The sequence below is a fragment of the Poecilia mexicana genome, unplaced genomic scaffold (genome assembly GCF_051168715.1).
Source record: "Poecilia mexicana isolate PSO_F unplaced genomic scaffold, ASM5116871v1 scaffold_2, whole genome shotgun sequence".
NCBI classification, from domain to species: domain Eukaryota; kingdom Metazoa; phylum Chordata; class Actinopteri; order Cyprinodontiformes; family Poeciliidae; genus Poecilia; species Poecilia mexicana.
The window spans coordinates 5,324,993-5,345,656 of NW_028263371.1; the positions used below are offsets into that span (position 1 = coordinate 5,324,993).

The window sequence follows — 20,664 nt, forward strand, 5'->3', positions numbered from 1 at the left end:
TGAAGTAGTTTACATTTTAATTGAGTAATTATTTTCAGCTTTCTTTAATGTGGGTTTACATACAAAGCACTTGAATTTCTCCATATTTTAGTCACATTACAATCTCAAACTTGTATGCATATTCAAATGGGTTAAGATTCAAAATTCAAATCTAATCAGAAAGTTAATAGTCTTTCATCAGATGATGGGCACATAACAACCTTCCTTCTTTTTAGCAGAAAGAACTAAAATAATTGTGATAGGGAAAAAAAACAATTTATCGTTTAACAATTTTACAGATAAGAATTATAAATAATTGCCCATAAAATAAGTAAAATATCCAGTGAGTCTCAAGCCCCTCCCAAAACATCCTGTGGTGCAAAAAGTGTGTATGCACTATATGCAGTGCATGGGGTGCTGAGCTGGAGTGGGCGCCAAAACGATGGTGGAAATAGAATAAAATATATTGAAATTTGTAGTTATTACATGACAAAATATCAAACAGTTTTGTGTGTTTTAAAACCATACCTCCTAAACATGAAATTTGATCACCTTAATTGCTTGGCAGGCATTTTGGCAAACGACATATTCGCCATCAGTGGTGTAGTAAATGTGTGATAATCAAATGGATCCAACATTGTTTCCATCAGTCTGTTTATATATTCAGCCTGGATCACTGTGTGGTTTGAACCTTGACGAGCCCCCCACAACCCCCACACTGTTTACCCCTCAGGCTCATCGTGCAGTTCTGGCAGCCAGCAGCTCCTACTTCCGGGATCTGTTCAATGCCGGCGGGAAGAGCTCTGTGGTGGAGCTGCCGCCGGCTGTGCAGCCGCAGAGCTTCCAGCAGATTCTGGCCTTCTGCTACACGGGGCGCCTCAGCATGAACATCGGAGACCAGTTTCTGCTGATGTACACCGCCGGCTTCCTCCAGATCCAACAGATAATGGAGAAAGGCACAGAGTTTTTCCTCAAGGTGACTTCAGAGTGAATGAATGAGCTAAGAGTATGGCAAGCATGCTCAAAGGAAACTGTTGGTTACCGTAATATAATTGCAGTCCTGACACATGATGCTGTTATGACTCAGAAATATCTGATTGATGATAGTGACACTGCAGGTAGCAGTGTATGTATCTTGACCAGAACCTTTTCTCACCAGCTTGTCATTTAACGTTTATCTGGAACAAACATTGCATTGTGCTTAAAGTTAAGTTTGCAAAAGTATGTGGACAGTCTAGAAAAGTCTATAAATGTAGAAATATGCCTGAGATCTGGATAAGTGTGGAAAGATGGTATACCTGCTCCCATTGTCTAAAAGTTTCATCCATCCGTCTGACTGTCCTCAAAAGTTGTCCATCATTCTATTCATTCAGAAATTATCCATCCATCTGTCCATCCATCCAAAACTTATATATGTATCATCCATCCAAAAATTACCCACCCATGCATCCATCCATCCATTTTCTCTGTCCATCTGTCTATGACTCCAAACATTATTCATCCATCTGTTTATCTTTTTCTCCTCCATCCCTCCATCATCATTCACAAAAATCATTGTGAAGGAAGGACAAAACTCCTAAAAATGTTGGACTGTTAAATCATAAAGCATAAAATCAACATACTGTGCATGGATCAAACTTTCATTTTCCCAATCCCCTCAGGTCTCTTCCCCAAGCTGTGACTCCCAGGGTCTCCATGCCGAGGAGACTCCGTCCTCCGAGCCCCAGAGTCCAGTCACCCAGACAGTGGGAGGGATGGGTGTGGCTGCAGCGCCTGTAGGAAGGCCTGCTTCCTGTCTGACGCCTCTTCCCCTGGTATCCAAGGTGAAGACGGAACAAACGGCCACTACGCCTCAGCAAGTCCCTCAGCAGCAGCAGGTACTGTCTGACCAAAGACCTTAAAACTCACTACATTCTCTTATACTCTGCAGAAAATTATATAAAGGGAAAATGATTGAAGAACTTCAACAGTAAACGGGTTACAAAGCATTTTTTCAGTGTCCACGGACTGTTTGTGTTGTGATCGTCTTAGTAATTAAATGTTTTCTGACACTTAGCGTTAGCTTTGGTGTATTCAAAAGTTGAAACAGAACCGTTGAAACTTTAAAGTGCTTTATTCTCAAAGGATCCTACAACAAACCTTCATAACATCAACTGTTAATCTCTTTTATTCACTGCTTGACACCCCACACAACAGACTTTGACATGTCGCTGTTTGTTCCGTTTCCTTGGTAGTCGTGAGCATTTGATGAGCTGCTAAAGCGTCTGGGTGTGATGATAATTAACCGGCTGTACCTCCTTCCTCCCCGGCAGGAGGGCTCACCCTACTCTGTGGTCTGCACCCCCGTGGCCAAGCGACTGTGGGAGGGGGCCAACCGGGACGGGGGCGGGGGGTCTGGAGGAGGTGGGGGAGGTGGAATGAGGAAGGCTGCACGCTACTCGTCCTCCTCCTCTTCTTCCTCGTCTTGTAACGCAGCGACGCAGGATGCGTCAGGGCGAGGCCCGGCGAGCGGTGTTGCGATGGCGGCCAGCGGCGGCGGTGCCGCTTTAGTGGGAGGAGCTGGACTCAACACTAACCACAACAGTAACAACAACGTCGGCACCCCCGAAGGCACCAGCCCGGGGACGCTCAGCATGTACACCAGTGACTCGCCAATCAGTTACCACGACGATGAGGAGGAGGACGAGATTGCAGATGAGAGTGCCGAAGAGCAGTACAGACAGATCTGCAACATGTACACCATGTACAGCATGCTGAACGCCGGAGCGGCAGGTGAGGAAATGAATAGGCCAATGTGTTCAGATCGTTTTAAGCTAGCAAGTGTAGCATCAACACTCTTCTATAACGAACCTGTTGCAGAGTGAAAAAGCAGCTCAGTTAGCAATCTTTGGGTGCATTTACACCTTATTTTGCTCTGGTTTGTTTGCCTGGGTAGTTTGGTTTGTTTTGAGAGTTTTGATCTGATTTCCATTTGAGTTTTTATTGATTGTATTGTCTTTTTCTTCAGTTCTTTCCCTATTTTGAATGTTTGTTGATTTTATTTGTATAGCACTTTGTCACAGCTGTTGTCTTAAAGTGTTTAGTGGAAGCAGTAGTAACCGAAATTTAAATTTAATGGGATGCATAAATATATACATCTTTACTATACTAAAGCTGACAAATATTAAATAAAATTTGTTGGGTTTTAGAATTTTTTTGTGCTATTTCTGTCCAAAAATATATATATTTTTGAAACCCTCCTGCAGTCGAGATGGGAACCAGTCTTTTTTTTTTTTTTTTTTTTACTCTGTGCATAGTCCGGTGAGGTTGCACTGATCCCACGTATGCTTTTACAATTTTTTTTATTTTTATTTTTTTTTGTGGTTTTGGAAACTGGCGGTCTCCTGCTGTCCGACCGTGACATTTGCCGCGCTCCTCCTGAGCTGTCGCACTAAGACTGTGGGAGGGTTCTGAAAAACATTTGGGAGAACTGAAATATTTGCCATGTTTTTTCATATCCAGGTAGGAAGAAATATTTTCACAGCTACAGTAACAATAAATCTCCCTCCGTCTTCAGTGGTCGGAGAACGGGTGGAGGCTTTGCCAGACTTGGCCCCCGATTCGGGAGGCGGGCGCGGAGGCAAAGGGGGGCGGTCCCGGCAGGACCTGGCATCGCTGCCCGCTGAGCTCATCAGCCAGATTGGCAACCGCTGCCATCCGAAGCTGTACGAGGAAGGCGACCCGGCGGAGAAGCTGGAGCTGGTCAGCGGCACCTCTGTCTTCATCTCGCGCGCCCAGCTCATGAACTGTCACGTCAGCGCCGGCACCCGCCACAAAGTGCTACTCCGGCGGCTGCTGGCGGCGTTCTTTGACAGGTCAGTGACTGAAATCCTTCCCATTTGCTGCGATGCCGAGGCCTTTTATTGTTGTCAACTTTCTTAGTGGGTGGGGGGAGGGAAAGTGAAGCAGGCGAAGACGGATCAAGTGAAGAAAAGCCGTTATCAAAGTACCTTCTTGAAGGCTTTAAAGATGAAACGTTTTGATGACTGATTTGAAAAATACTGTTTCTTTCAGTTTTTTTCTGATGAAAGGTGAATTTATTTTGAGGTCAACGTAGTTGGTAATCATCTCACGTCATATCACCACTTTTTGTTTTATTTTTTTTTTTAAAGCTTTGCTTTCACTGGAAAGAGCTTTGAGAATGTTTCTGTAACACATGCATGTTAGAAACACTACAGTGCCTTGCCAAAGTGTTCAATTAAAACATGGTAAGATAGTCATGTAGGTGATTTTTGTCTACATGCAAAGTGCTGTGTGGAAGAAAACAGTGCTCATCATGCAATCCCCCATGGTGAAACATGCATTATGCCGTGGAGATGCTTTTTATCAGTGTGGTTAGAAAGATGGATGGAGTTAGAAAACAAATGTAAAACATGATAGAAGCTGCAAAGGACATGAGAAAGAAATAGAATGAAATACAGAAAGAAGAAGGAAAGAAAGAAAAGAGTTTGAAAAATTTAGATTGATCAGAATCAATACAGTTAAATTTTATCAACATAATCCCAAATGCACACCCTAATTTTTATAGGACTTCAACTAAAGATCACTTTAGTTATCCATTATTCTATTGATTTTTCTGACGATTAATTGGATATAAAAAAGGAGAGAAGAGTTTGGAAAATGTAGATCGATCTTAATCAATACTGTTTACATTTTTGCAACAGAATCCCAGATGCACATCCACATTTCAGTAATTAGTTTAATTATCAATTAATCTATCAATTTATCAATAACAAATTGCCATATTCTGCTAGTTTTTCATTTAACAATATAAACCTTTTTTATATAATATTAGAATTATGAGATGCAAACACACATATAATTCCTTTTCTTTTTTAAACAAGAAAAAATCCTGTTTATTGGATAAAATTCAATAGCACCACTCCTTTAGTGTACACTTTATCATTTGCAGTAATGGATCCATTTGCAGCTAGAAAAATACTCTTAGCACCATCACGTGAAAAGCTCAGCTCTATTTGCTTGACATAACATCAACAGTGTAGGGCTAATATGTTAATTATTTTGTGGATTAGCAGATTAATAACTGGATGTCAAAAGGTGCTTAATTGGAGATTTGTTATTACAGAATTTGAACTTGGTGAAGGTAAAACTAGGTTACTTAAGGACTTAAACTATTTACAGACAAAAGGTTTTTTTAATCTTAAATGCAAAATGTATCATTTTTTTGTTAAGTTTTGGCTTAATTGTGAATATGGCAAATTACCTTTTTCGAGTCTGTATGTTAGAGTTAACAATTAATCTATTACTAAATTACTTGACAAATATTCCAATGGTCGATTCATCATGATTAATCTGATTAATCGTTTCAGCCCTAAATTGTATTTGTTTTGAAAACAATTTTGAGGATATACCAATCAATCGGTTGACTAGCCGATACTTAAATGTGAAACCGATCTCATCTACTTCTGCAAAGGTCTGAAAATTAGCTAACAGAAAGCTGACTGACAGACATTTACTGTTAACAATAGTCACCCCATTGTTGCCAACTTAGTGACTTTGTTGCTATTTTTAGCTGGATTTTAGACAAAAAGAAAAAAAAAATCGGTACTTTCAGGCTTTTTAAAAATCAGTGATTGGGCCAGAAAATTGAAACCGTTGTACTCCTTGTCCTTTTGCTACCCTTGAGCTTTTTAGAACTTTCCAAGCTTTAAAAGTACCATAAAATATAAATTTTCCGCATTATTGATAGTTTTGTACCTTAAAATTAACCGATTAGAGTTTATGGAATCAAATATGTGAATAAGAGGTTACAGGGATCTTTTGTGTCCCTTTCATCTGATTAGGAGCACACTAGCTAACAGCTGTGGAACCGGCATCCGCTCATCGACCAATGACCCCAGCCGGAAGCCGTTGGACAACAGAGTGCTGCATGCGGTCAAATGTGAGTCTTTACAATATCATCTTTTTTGTGGCATCTTGGCTTTTCTGTCAGACCCTCCACGTGCTGTTAAAGCGATACCTTCCATGATTCTCCGCTTTTCTGTGCTTCCATTTCCTCCAGTCTACTGCCAGAACTTCGCACCGAGCTTCAAGGAGAGCGAGATGAACGCCATCGCAGCCGACATGTGCACCAACGCCCGGCGCGTCGTACGGAAGAGCTGGATCCCCAAGCTCAAACTGCTGATGGCCGACAGCGACGCGTACTCGGCCTTCCTGGCCGACAGCGTGAAGATGGAGGCCGACGTGCTTGGGGTGGAGCAGGGCTTCGACCCGACCTCTCTGGAAGCCGTGGCGGCGGCCGGCAATAACAGCGAAGCATCTAGCGGGACCATGCCGGCTGACGCCATGCCAGGGGCCGGCGGAGACGGCAGCACTTTGTTTTGAGCAAACGATCACACGGAGGCGGATCGGACGGACTCATTCGTCTGCGGTAAAGAGTCGAGAACATTGGACCGCCGCAGTCTCCATGACGGTTGTCACACAACACCCCTCCCCTCACAGCTGCCAGGTGGTTGGGAATCTGTTCCTTCTCTCACAAGCTGCGTTTCCATTGACCATATAATTGCGCAAATTGGAATTACGAAAATAAATTAGCTTAATGCAAACACGTCAATTTTGGAGGAACCCCCCCCCCCCCCCCACGTTTTTCAATAAAAATGTCTGTGCTAGGATGAGGTGGTTTTTCAGATTTTTTTTTTGTTGAACTTGGAGTATTTCGGAAAACACTTTTTTCACATCGAACAAGTCACATGATCAACAACCGGATGTTACTACGCCGGAAAATAGACGTAGGGAGAAGACAGGAAACAGTAGGCGGATGATGGCATCACATGTTTGTTAAAGACTTATCACATGAGCAGATGTATTCATGTGCGATTTCAATTGCGTTTCTTATTTATTGGGAAACACCGTCATTACAAAATTGTGTTTTTTTGACTTCGGCGGATTATCAAAAAAGTTTTGCGCACATTTGTCCTGGAAACGCAGCTACTGTTTGGTCAGTTTCTTGTACTTTCCTTCCTTTTGCGCATTTTTGTCGTTCTCTCAGAATGTTCTCGTTCTTCTGACAGAGACTGACAGAAAGACGTAGAGAAAGGTCGCAGAGTAAAGAACGTGAACTTCCCCTTCCCCCCCAAAACCGAACACACACTCACCTCTTCATTCCTCTGCAACCTTTCTCAACTTTTAGTTTTTCTACATTTTTTAAAGCTTTTATTGTCACCAAGGCTCTTTCTCTTCACAATCAATCACCGACATTCCCTGGGGAGGGCTGTCAGTGAGGGTAATCCTGTTTTGAGAGAGCGATATCTTCCCTCCCCCAAACTCCGGTAACACTGTTGTTTTGATATTGAATGTATGCGAGGCGAAGCGTCCGAACTACAGCGTTGTAAGGCAGTGACGACTGAAAGATTGTGCTGAGCCCCTTTTTGCTTTGACTGTTTAGTGTTTTGTGGCGTCGATGAGGTCGAGGGTTGTACATTTCGATGTGTATATTGACAGTTTACAATCTCCTGGCCCCGCTACCTGAAACCCCCAACACCCTGTTACAATTTTTTTTTGTTTTTTTTACATTGTTCTTTTTATTATTATTGTTATTATTCCCAAGGCTCCGGAGGGGAACAACATTGCTACAGATTGCAATCAAAGAAATTTGTTGGCTACGAACACACTGTTGTTTTATTTTATGTGGTACGAGTACAATCAGGCTGTGTTTTTGTACTGAAGCAGAAGATACATGTTTTTATGTTTGTTTGTTTTTTTAATCTTCAACTCCCCAACCCCACCCCTCAAAAAAACAACCAAATTTTTCTAGCTAATGTCCAATTTTTTCCAATGTTTACCACCCATTTTTAAAAAAGTATTTAAAGAAAAATTCAAATTGTAAATACCGCAAGCCTCCACCTTTGAGCTCACTAAGCTATGTTGATATGCATGTGATGTGCTTTGCTTAGTATTTCTACGCCTTCAACTTTTTCACATTTTAGCATTAGCAACAGATTTTATCATGAAAGGAAGAAAGTACATGGATTTCAACATTGAAAATAAGTTTTTTGGTGCTACTTCAGAAATATTTACAAGGAATTTTTGTGATATCTTATCATTAAACCCCTTTCAAAATCTACAAACAGAAGAAGGAAAAAAGAACTTAACTAGCTTGATTTAATTTCTTTGGATTTTCGAAATTGCAAATTTTCTGCAATTGTGAAATTGGATAAGACCGGAGAATTAAATGACATCTAAAGGCAGTTGCTTCCTCCAGCTTTTATTTAAGGATATTAAGGAAAGGAAAGTAATAGTGGGTACATAAATACAAAAGCATGCCACACTAATATTAAAATTTAGTTTATTTTTCTTCCACTTGGCAGTTTTGCACCACTTTATGTTGATCTATCACATGAAAACCTGATAGTACACAAAGATGTTTTTGTTTGGACTGTGACAAAATGTGAAAAGGTTTAAGGAGTGTGAATACTTTTTTGCAAAGCACTGAGTGTGTGAGGTCCTTTTTAGCTCGCGTTTGAATTGAAATATTTGCAGCTGCGGCGGTAAGAGCGCAGGTTTTCCCTCAGGCGTTTTCTGGCTGGTTGTGTGCTGGGATTGACAGAAGCGCGAATACTTGGCAGGGAATACAGCTCTGTGTGTATATGTAGGGATGTGTTGAATGTGTGTGTGTGCTGCTGGGGAGAGAGAGAGAAAGAGTGGGAAGTCAGACGGCACGTTTTCACACACGCTTGGTCGATTCATTCACCGCTCAGATCTGCACGCTAATACACATTGGGGCGCTGCCGATCCCATCGGCCACAGTGCACCAGGGAAACATGGGAAGCCGACGAAACACATCGAAGCGATCGGCTAACGTGGATTTGTTTCTGTGTGCTGAACATGCTGGGAACAGTTCGGAAGCTCTTTGTTAGCCTTTTAAAAGAAAGTTACGGTATTTATTTACTAAAGATGCAACAAAGTATAAATGGGAGATGAACCAAAAACTATGTTGGCATAGAAACAGATGTTTTGGCTGAATATAGGAATTTAAATAAAGGAAGAAAAATATATATTTTTAAAGAAATTAACAAATGACCTTCAGAATTTAAAGCCTGTCTAAATAGTTATCAGCTAAACCCTGAAAGGTTTTTTTTTCCTTCATGATTAATTCATCAAAACCAGTAATAGCTTTTGACTATGCCAACTATTATTTTGGACGTGAAGGGCATTGTGATGTGTCAAATAAATCTCAAGGATCTCTGATCTTTTAGACAGAACACAAAGGCAGGGCAACATTGCCAAAATGCGTAATTTCAACGAGATTTAACCTCAAACTGTGGATGGCCATCTATTACTTAAAAAACAGATAGTGCAACAATCAAAACGTTTGAAGTCTATCCAACTCAAAATGACTGTTTCTGTTATATTTTATCATATTTTAAGTCATTTTTTAAATTATTTTTTTTACATAGACCCAGAACCGGTGAAACCTCTCCTTCATGTGAATGTCTGATGAATTCAACACATTACGTTTTCATGCGTATATCTGCCAGTATTAAATAAAATTAAAAAAATTATGCCTATATCATTATAATGCTACTGCTAAATATTGAGTTTTTAAGCTAACTTATAAAAAAGTATATATTTTAAATAGGATGAAATATAAAACTGTTCAGTGGAGCTAAGGTACAAAAAAATGTGTGTTTTGGCAGATATTATTCATGAACATGTATTCTGTACTGTTATATTCAAAACGTAACATTATAATATTAATTCTTTCACCAACATGTGCCATAAATAAGTAAGTTCCCCTATTATTGCAGCAGCATGAAATAAAGAAAAAGAAAAATCCAGCCTTTAATTTAGGATAATTAATTCAAAGAGCAAAAAAAGTGTCAAGAAATGTTTTTATCAAACTCACTTAAAGATAAGAGAACATAGTATTCAGTTAGAGCTGATGTGTGACTGTCTCCATAAAACAGGAAATGACCACAAGAAAAGACAAACTCACCAAAGTAAAACTAAACCTTCCTGTATTGATGGGCAAAGCAATAATGATGACATTTAAAACAACAGGAACGGTGACAATCGATAAGAGCCCCAGTTTATCTCGCACAGTGAGGTTGATGACAGCAGCAGTGCTTTTAACGTGACTATTAGACGTATTTAGCAGTAGTACAGAATTTTAATGTCACTAATCTTCATCCGTACTCTAGACATTGAAGGTGCTGTTCGTGCGAAAAGACAAATAGCAGCATAGTGACCTCCTATGCATATCTAACATATCCGCCATGTTTGTTTATCCAAACTACTTGGCTAGATTGCTGTGACTAAGAACAATAAGCTAGCAAGGTCCATTCCTTTTTCTTATGCTTGTTTCTGTTCAATCCTTTCTTTTAGTTTTTTTAATGGAGCAAATCCTAAGCACCTTATTGCCTGTGTGGCAAAACAGAAAACAACAAGTAAATTGCCTGAAAGTTGACTAAGTAGCTTGTGACCATCAACAAATCTTTGGGTCTTCCCCACACATGACAAGAAAATGATAAGCGAGAAAAAGAATCATCTTAAATCTCCTTGTCAGACCGAATCTGAGTTGTACAAACACAACCCAGAGGTTTTCCTTAGACCAGAACTGACAGTTTCCAGATCAGTGTTAAGAAATAACAAGGTCTTGAACGCCGTGGTTAGAAAATTCACTTTGGTAAAATTATGGGAAATTTTTTTCAGACTTCCCATGTATATCAGCAGGAATATATGGGAACAAGCCTGGAATTTGAGGGTGCATTCACACCAGCCCTGTTTAATCCGCTTAAATCAACTATGTGGTTCATTTATCTAGGGAAAAAAAAAACAGGTTCATTTGGGGGGATGTAAATGCATAATCAAACTCTGATGTTGAGCAAAAAAAGCAAACTCTGGTCCGGCTACAAACCAGGTCTTGGTTCAAGTAAAGTGAAGTCTGGTGCGGTTTGAATGCATATGTGAACGCCAAGCGGACCAAAGAACGCTTCAAAAGCAGGAAGCGCACTATAGCACAAGGCATTCTGGGTAAATATAACCAAAACAAATGTGCTCGCTGGAAAAAAAAAACACATTTGATATACATTAATGATTACCTCAAAATATTAAATGGAACTCCTATTACAACAACAAAAAAGTGATATTTGATATTTTCTCCGAATTGGCCAGTTAATTCCCATGAATTCGATGTAAAGTTTCTGGGAATTTACCAGAGAGTTTCTGCTGCTTCCCACCCTTTCATTTGTTTTCATATATATTTATGTATTTATATAATGTAATCTTTTTTATTGATATTTCTCTATGAATAGACCGAGAAGCACAAAACGCACGTGGTACAAGCTAAGCCTGAGCAATAAACCAAAAATTATCCGAAACCGAAATTTATGACAACTGCCGACGTCATTTTGCCCATAATGGTATATTCAGTATTTAAAGGAAATGAAAGTGGTTTATGTCTTTTTTGGCTGTGTATAGGGTACCCTATGCTCATGTCCCTTGAAGAAGCTGCGCTACCTGTACAGTCTGTAGTCACGTGACTCTACTCCATCTAGTCGCCAAAAAGATGTGAAAGAGACTATGAGGTTGAGGAAATAAGAATTGTTGAAGGTAGAGCTGGTTGAGGAGGAAAAGCAGCAGCTCATTCCCCCCTCAAAAAAAAGCATCAATCATTAGGCAACATTTTGGGTTCAGCAAGGACATTAGAAGTTATTTCATACTTCTAAGCTTGTTCAGTTTGTTTATTTGTTCAATAACAACTAAAAGTACGAATCTTTCTTAATTTATTTGCGTTATTTGTTTTAACGTTCATTAAAGTGGCAATAAAAATAACTGCGAAAAACTGGTCCACAGGAATTATACCATCAATATAACTGACTGCGAAGTATTTATCACATTCTTTAATTTCGGTGTGGGAGGGTTGGTATTATTGTCCATTTATCGTTGTTGAAGTGAACTCTTCGGTAAATCACGATATTGATTTTAGGCCATATTGCTCAGTCATAGCACAATTTACGGCAGCCTAGCCAAGTTTGGTACCTGAAGGACGGTACATATTCGATAAAAAATTACAAAGTAAAGTAGGACAAAAATAATCAGGAGAAGACTTGGGGAACAAGGAGTGCACAATTTATTATTTGTCATTTCTAAATCAGCTGTTCAAATGAAATCCAGCGCTGTGTGTGTAGAAGCTCCTTAAACGGGGGAAAGAAATATCTATGAGAGAGATGGCGACGGAGGAAGAGGACAGCGTGAGCCTCCCTAGAGAGGAGGGACGAACGAATAGACAGGGAGGAGGTAGAGGTGGTGGGAGCAGGCACGCTTGGATGATTTTGGTATGAATGCATGCATGCATACTGCCTTGTATGTGTGTGTATGTGTGTGTGTGTGTGTGTGCGTGTAGTGCGCGTGAGAGAGGACGAACAATGTGTGGGTGTGTTTTTAGTGTGCGTATGCATATTAATGTATGGATGCGCTCCTCTCGCTTCCTTCCATCTCCATTTATGGCACGTTAACGTCTGCCTCCTCGAGAGGGAGAGCACGTGTGTGCGTGCGTGTGTGTGTGTGCGTGTGTGTGTGTGTACGTGCTCGTGCGATCATACGTCCGTGCTCGGTGTGCGTCTCGGATCTATGTGCTGCATACGTGTGTCTGGCTTCGCGTTGCGACTGCGCATGTCTGCCGCTGTGTGTGGGTGGTTTGGGTGCTTAGCTCTACAAGGTCTGTGTATATATCTGTGTGTGCACGTGTGTGTGTGTGTGTGTGTGTGAGAGAGAGAGAGAGAGAAAGTGGGTGGTATATGCACAGAGGATGAGATGAGTGGCTGTTTGTTTTTTTTTCCTCCAACAGAGTGGCGTACCTTTCTTTTTACCCACATCTGCAGTATGCGTATACTGTACCCAGCGAAAAAATGTAAAGTAAATTCAAAGTAAAAAAGCAGAGCAAAATCATGAATTTTTTACATTTTAGGCTCCTCGCTAAAACAAGAAGCTTGTCCAGGGCCTGGTCAGGCGTCCTGAAGAAACCTGCAGCTGCAACTTTCTGACAACTCCCTCCCTCTCTCTCCTCTTTGTTTACATCTCTTTCTTTCTCCATACGTACAATTCTCTCTCTCTCCCCCCCTTTGTCTGTTCAGCAAACACACACACACACACACACGCAGAGGAAGGGAGCTGAACGGCGTCGGTCCCTTGTTGCTTCATTACGTGCACCATCGTTTTCGTCTCGACTCCATTTTCTTTACAGAATGCAAATCCCTGCCAATATATGTGCATCCTCGTGTGTGTGTGTGTGTGTGTGTGTGTGGGCGGTCTGTCTACAACAACAGATGGAGCTGCCAAATAGGTTGCTGTCTGTGTGGGGATATGTGTGTGTGTTTCTGTGAGCTATCTGAATGCAAATCTGAAAAGTTGCCGGGTGTAGGTACGTATAATCAGATGAATCAGAGGTGATTTTTTTCTTTTTTATGCTTATTGCACCTCCTAATAATCAGAGTATTGAAGAAGGAAGGCACCGAGTGTCCCATGGCAGCCGTGTGCTGACCAATCGCAAGAACGCACGGGGAAGAGACGCAGCCAATCATGAGGTGAATACCAACCAGACTGTTAAAGCAAGTGACCGAGTGGGTTCAGACAATTATTCTAATTATCCTGGATTTGAGCAGAAAGACAAGGAGAAGGTGGCGCCGCGCCTCCTCCTGAGGAGGAGATGTTTGTTAAGAATCTCCCAGGACAGATGAGGCATTGCGGCACTCTGCCGTCACATGAGCCAAGCTTCAAACCAGACAAAGACACAAGAGTGAGAGGAGAGAGAAGAGGCTGATGATTCTCTTTTCTCCCTCTCTCTCTCTCTCTCTCTTGGTCTGCTATAGGAAGATAAACACTTCAGTGCTCTTTTGTTAATGCTGCAGAATTTAGTGTGGGGGGGAGTAGAAATAATAAAAACCCAGGGATGCACCGATCAATCCGCCAGAGATCGAAATCATCCCAACTTTCCCTCGATCGGCAGGTCGGATGTTGAAAAATCGGAATCTACTTCCTGTTCGTTAAATGCATCCAAACTGAGAAGGTCGTCCATTTTCAGTCCGTAAATGCATCAATCCCACAGGGTGCACTAAAATAATCAGATCAAAGTTTGGGGTGCATCGAGTATAAATGGGGACAATCTTAATTCCTTAATCTACCTTTTGATTCAAAAACATCTACCTCTGTCTATAAACCCTCAGCACATTCTTTTGTTTTGATCATTTTGTGGAAAGACGAAAAAAGGCAGAAACTTCAAAACTGGAATCAACAACTCAGACCAACTCAGCAAAATATAAAATAAATCTGTGCAGGAAAAGCCCAGTTGGTGCATCTGCACAAAAAATTAAAGCGACTCCAAATGGTAAACGCAGCTTGCAGAAACGAAATTGGTCAATTTTATTTGTGTGGCACATTTCAATGACAGGCCAGTTCAAAGTGCTTTACGCCATAAAAATATAATACAGTAACCAATTCTGAAGCAAGCAGTAATCACTACATTTAGTCAAATCAAGCAAAAATACATCAAATATGTTGATCAGTGTTCCAGACAACTCTAAACAGGAGTGGCTTTAGCCGTGATTTAAAGGAATTCCGTGTTTCAGCATTTCTGCAGTTTTCTGGAAGTTTCTTCCAGATTTGTGGTGCATAGAAACTGGAAGCTGCTTCTCCACAAAGCACTAAAGATCCATCCGCCCAGCAGTTCATTTCCTTCAACTTGTTTGTTTGAATTCTTCTCCGCTCTGTCCTGAAAGGTTCTGCTGTAAAGATATTTTTTTTCCACAGCTGGAAAGGCCATTCAGCCAATGTTGGCAGTCACACCTCCCAACTGTGGTCTTTATATTAAACACCGTGTGTGTTCTTCGTCTGTCGTCACACATTAGAAAATGGGAAAAATGATGAATAGGTGACTGAGCTGCAGGGTAGACAATTATTGCTTTTTTAAAATTTTTATCTAGACTTGTTTTTAAAAAATGTCCTTGTTCTTATTACAGTGGGAAACTTCCTGAAATGTCCAGTAAATCAGTGTCAGTTTACTTTGGCTCATATTAAAACGTAGTAATCATGTACACAATTCTTGAGAACTGCACTGTTCACCATAGTCACAGGTGAAAAGAAAGTACATCTCTTTTCACTCCTAGGGTTTTATGTATCTGATCTCAACCAAGATCCTCAAATGTACAAAAAGGAAACACGCGCACACACATCGGACTGTTGAATGAAATAAGCCAGGACGATCTGGTTTCAAAAAGTGAACGAATCTTTCCAGCATTGTTTCAGTCTTTTGAGCTCTACAGAAATCCAGATCCAAACGGCCCTCTGATGGACCTGCAACAACATTTCAGTCAAGTTGAGGTTTTGACTCGGTGATTTCAACATTCTTTTATTTTTCTACATGTGCTATGTTTGGCATCAGTGGGCTGATCCACTTTGGGCCAAGTTTTGGCTGTTAGACGGCCTCTATATGACTCAAGGTTTTGCGATGGACTTGGAGCCCAGGTCCGGTAGCCACAAAGCCAGAACAAATGATCTGCCACCCTGCATGATACGGTGGATGAGCTCTTTGTGTTGGTAGCTCCTCTAGGATCTTTTCAATGGATAGAGGGGAGAAGATTTTTTTTTTTTTTACTATTTGGACTAGGGGCACAGGGAAAAATCAACCTTGATTTCCTTAGTTTTGTGAGATTGGCCATTGGCTGATACATGAATAAACAACATTTTCCACTGACCTTATCTATCTGTATTAGCCAAAATTGGAATCGGCAGGCCAGGTTTTTTTTAAAGATCGGTGATGGTCCGAAATTTGTGCACCCCTAGTTTGGACAGTTTGGATCTTTAAGCAGTTATAAGAATAACCAAAATCCAAATTCTGTGATTCATCACCAGAGCCTGGCAGTACATCAGTAAAAGCTGAGTGATTTTAAGGGCTTCAAAAATTGGTGGAATTTTTTTCATAACGAAAAGTCATTGTTTACAGCTTTGATTAAAATATTTGAAAATTTTATTTGGAAAGAAGCAATAATAAGTATTAGCTTATGTAGCAGAGTAGATGGGAAGTACTGTGAGACAAATTGACCTCAGTGCTGTTTTACTGTCTGTTCGTTGGATTAACATCACCTAGATGCAGGCAAGAGAACAAAATAAAAGTAACACATTTTAAAACGGCATTTCAACAAAGAAATATCTCCAAAACATACGATAAGTCATTTATTTGTGCTTTATTAGAAAAAAAGACAATAGGAGATTGCTATAACAAAAGTTTAGACAGTTTTTGTCTGAACTACAAAATGTGTAATTAGAGATGCACTGGTCAGTTTTCGACTTGCCAACACCAATTAAAATAAATTATAATCACAGAATTCAAAATACTCTGTCTCGCCTTTCTGCCATAATGGGCCATTAATTTCGCTCAGTAGAACAAAATGTGACATCACAGTGCTAGAGCAGTTCTTGTGATGTTCCAATTACTTTTAAACCAATAGAAAAATAAATATGGAGTTAACATTTTAAACTGTCTTTACATTTCATTTTAGCAATAAGTGTGATTAGTGCAGTTTGCATTGCTAAAACTTCTGTGAGTGTGTTAGAGAATTTCCAAAAGGCTGCCAGCATTTCCAAATCCAACATGTTTTTCAACAGAAGAGTTCAACGATGGAGCTATTTTGCCGTTTGTTTTGTTTCTCCTGAAAGTCTTGCTCTCTCTTAATTTCCCGCAGCCTGAATGACCCTTATCTCTACACGTAGCAGAACAGTTTCTCACACTGTGCTTCCTCTGAAATAGTTTTTTTTTTAAACATTTCACCGATGCAAAAAAAGGCTGAATTGTCTTCACTCAGCAACAGCGGTACCACTGAAGATTGTTGTAATCATGTCCCTGCAGCTCTGTGATTTGTGCTTGCTGATCAGATCCTTTTTTTTCTTCTTGTTTCCAATGGTCAGGTTGGATCAAACTGAAAACCGCATCGCTAATAGGAACTTAGGAATTGGATCTCCTAGTGCCATACGCTGTTAATCGCGTCGTTTGCCCTCTTGTAGGGCAGCTATTTAAAGGCAACGTTCTGTCTCGCGTTTGGGTGGGCCAGAGGGTGTTTCGTGTGTGTGTGTGTGTGTGTGTGTGTGTGTGTGTGTGTGTGTGTGTGTGTGTGTGTGTGAGATAATGTTACATTTCATTTTGCTTTTTTCGTTTCACATTTGAGTCTTTAGTTATCAAGCTATTTTTAAAAGAGATGCTACTAACATTTCATCTTTTAACGCCTCTATGTAGAGTTACGTAAACGGTTGATACACGGTTAGGTGTAAGATAGTTTAGAAAAAGAGAACCACATATTTTTACATTGAAATTGTATGACTGAGGTGCTGTGGGCATTGTGAGGGGGATATGGGTGTTTAATGCTGGACCAGATGTTTAGTTTTTACTGTACCAAGGATTTTGTCAGGCAGGATCAGTGGGTGCCCCGACTGAGGAATGGATGGATGTTACAGGAAGACAAAAAGCTTGTGAGGCTCACTTCAAGTAAATTCTGCAAGTCTAAATGACTGTTTTAAACCAAATAAAAATGTACTCACTCTTAAAAGTATCAATTGACCCAATCAAGTTTACAATAACTGGTTCTTGAACCAGCATTTCTCAAAGCATAAGCTACCGCTACATGAATGTTTAAAATCCTTCTTTAAACGCCACCTGGTGGCCAGGTCCAGGTGCTGCGGCTTGGAGGAATGAGGATGGGGGGGCCTCAACCACTGCAGCAACTGCCAAAACCCACCATGTGGCGGGAAGGAGGGGATCCCAAAAAGCGGTGAACTATGATTGTAAAAGAGTCGATCACTGTATTCATTCCAGCACCTTAACGGCGGACGCCATAGAGCCTCCGCCGCTATTACCCAACACTACAGGATACCCTCCAAACATGTCCGCCAACAACGCCAAATAGATTTAAAAATACTGACATCGCTTCCAAAAAATTGTTTAAAATAAAACAACAAAACAAACAAGAGAACGCCACTTGTTTGTTTGTCCGACGTCTCCATCCATTCGTCAGTCTGCATCGGTTAACTCCTGATCTCATCCGACCCACAGATAGGGGGGAAAAAAGTGACTTGTAGAGAGTGGGGAAAAAAACAATAAAAAATAAAAGCACCTTCTGGGGAGCGCTCAACTTTCCTGTAGAGCCAAAGCCCTCTGCACCTTTCTGAGCACGCTCACTGTTGTCACTTCCTATCTGTGGTATACGAGTGCTGGCATCTGAAGTGGGACTTTTTGCTTGGGGAAGGGGTAAAAAAAAAAGGGGTGTAGATTTAATATGAGGAGTCGTGAGTCGTTTTCTATGTAATTCCTTGTTTTTATCGTTTTTACTTTTATGTACTATTGCTGTTTATTTGATTTCTTTCCCCTTCTCTCTTCTCTGAAAGATGTTTATTGTTGAGATGATGAAGGGTGAACAGTTCAAGCTGTCTCCCCCCCGGTGGGGTGAGGAATGGGGTTCGGGGAGATCGTCCAGTTGGGTGGAGTAAGCCAGGTGATGAATTGAACAGGGTTCTCACACAGGACTGGAAATCCGCACATGAAGAAAGAAAAACCCATCTCCTAATTTCAGCTGACGATTGATTGAAATCTCAGATGATCTGAAGAAACCGTGCCATCTTTCAAAAAGGGAAGAAAGCAGTTGCTTTCTACAGATTTAAAAAAATAGACTGAAAAAAGTCTAATTCTACCAGCAAGTGTTGAAATCGTGTCTTAATGCAGCTGATAATCATTTGCTGACAGCCACCTTTTCTCTACGCAAACCATCTAAGAGGCACGGAACTACAATATCCAGTAATCTTTCAATTATAAACATACATAGAAATTGAGCTTTAATAAATTTACAAAGCAATTTAGCTCCTTTTTATATACACGAAAGCAAACTTTAAACGTTCACTCCTTAGTGTCTCAAACAGAACATTTTAGCGGATCTTAAAGGCCTGTTTTTAACCTGTTATTCAAAGTGTAAATAGATGACACTATTTAATTTTCTGGACTGAATCCCATTTCTGACATAAAATTACAGTGGGTTTCATCGTCAGAAACGATGTGTGCTTTCGACTTACAAACTTGGTAATGAAAAGGTGGAAAGTGTCCAACAAAGACATGTTTTCAACACTTGATCCCATGTAACTTACAGAAACAATGGGTGGATTTTTTTTTTTCTGTGTGGGAACCTGGTTAAAAACCACAAGGAATGTCAGTGACAGTGTGATCACATGTATTAAAAAAAATCTTGACTTAAGAACTGACAAGGGCAGAAAGGAAACGCAAGACCTTCTTGAATCAAGATGGCAATACTTGGGCGACGTCTTTGCAGCTTATCCCTCCCTCTCTGTCCTTCTCATCGTCACAGCCTTTTTCTCCCATGATCCTCGGCGGTTCTGCTTTGACCACCTTCACCCGCCTTGTGGGACTCTGAAAATCTTCACAACTTCCTTCTGTCTTCTTCTGTGGTCTTTTTAATCCACGTCTGTTTACTTTGCTCTTTTCCGACATCCCCGCACACCAGAGACAAAACACATACTTCTATATATAAACCTCTATACACTGTATATGTACACATTACAAAAACAACAAAAAAAACGGAAAAACCTCCGAGATGCATACGCTCGCCCACGCACCTGCACACCGTCAGGATACGTGTGTGTGTGTGTCTTTGTGTCGCTGATGCAGTTTTAAGACGAAAAAAAAAATCACCAGTTTACCTCTGGAGCTCTCAGCCATAGCAGACTTTAATCTCAGCTCTGCAAGCAGCTTTCTGGACTGCTGTGGCTGCCATTACAAAGCAGGTTAATATATATATATATATATATATACATATATATGTATAAAAAAATGTTGGTTTGTTTTGAGGGTCAAAACGGCCATTTTGAACACACACACAGTGCAGGGCTTTTACAGACACGGGACGCAAGCCGAGAGTTCATGTCAACTGTCTTACCTCAGAATCATACTTAGAGAGCAAGGGAAGGGGCGGGGCTTGCACAGGACCATAGCAACCGTCAACAACCATTTTTGAAAAAAGACAAAAAGAAAGAAAACCACCTCTTGATTGTCTCTGGTGTTGTTGGGCGAAGATACCTTACAGAACTTCTTTTCTCAGTTTCTGGTATAAATATATAAATATATGAACTGTACATTACAAAATAGAAGCACTATCAAAGTTTGATTGTTAGGTGTGCACTCGCAGCATGAGGTATTATTCTTTATTACTCTTCATAACTCAGATAAATGAAAAGGTGAAAACTGATTTTTGAAGGTTTGTAAGAAAAAAAAAACTAAAAACAAAATAATGCAGTAGCATCCATCGATGTCAAAGAATATACCTACCCTTCACCCCCACTCCACACACACACACCCCCACACCCAAGACCTCCTACCCTCAGTCCCGCCACCTCCATGCAAGCCGATTGCTCCTTACACCCCGAACTGCCCCGTGTCCACGCCAGTTTTTCCCTCGTGTTCAAAGTGCCAATAAACTTTGTGAATTCCTAACTGTGACCCAGAAATAAAGATGATTGCACATTAACTACTGTAAAGAGGAAAAGAAACCAGACTGATGATCAAAAATGAGGAAAAGTATGGATATCCTAATAAAAGATTTGTAATAAAAACAAGACTGAACTGAACTGCTGAGTCAT

At 40.5% G+C, this 20,664-nt stretch overlaps 1 protein-coding gene and 1 long non-coding RNA gene across 2 annotated transcripts in view; one reads left to right on the forward strand and one right to left on the reverse strand.

The window, feature by feature from the left end:
* The window catches only part of nacc1b (nucleus accumbens associated 1, BEN and BTB (POZ) domain containing b), a 31,606-nt gene extending 10,954 nt beyond the window's left edge, over positions 1-20,652 (forward strand). The window contains exons 3-8 of the mRNA XM_014995590.2: positions 713-955; positions 1,641-1,856; positions 2,292-2,751; positions 3,536-3,833; positions 5,823-5,920; positions 6,041-20,652. Coding sequence (XP_014851076.2) covers positions 713-955; positions 1,641-1,856; positions 2,292-2,751; positions 3,536-3,833; positions 5,823-5,920; positions 6,041-6,363 — 1,638 coding nt within the window. The 3' untranslated portion in view covers positions 6,364-20,652. The remainder of the gene's footprint in view (positions 1-712; positions 956-1,640; positions 1,857-2,291; positions 2,752-3,535; positions 3,834-5,822; positions 5,921-6,040) is intronic.
* LOC148160340 (uncharacterized) overlaps positions 1-20,664 on the reverse strand; it is a 259,172-nt gene that overhangs the window by 104,903 nt on the left and 133,605 nt on the right. The gene's annotated exons all lie outside the window — the stretch shown is intronic.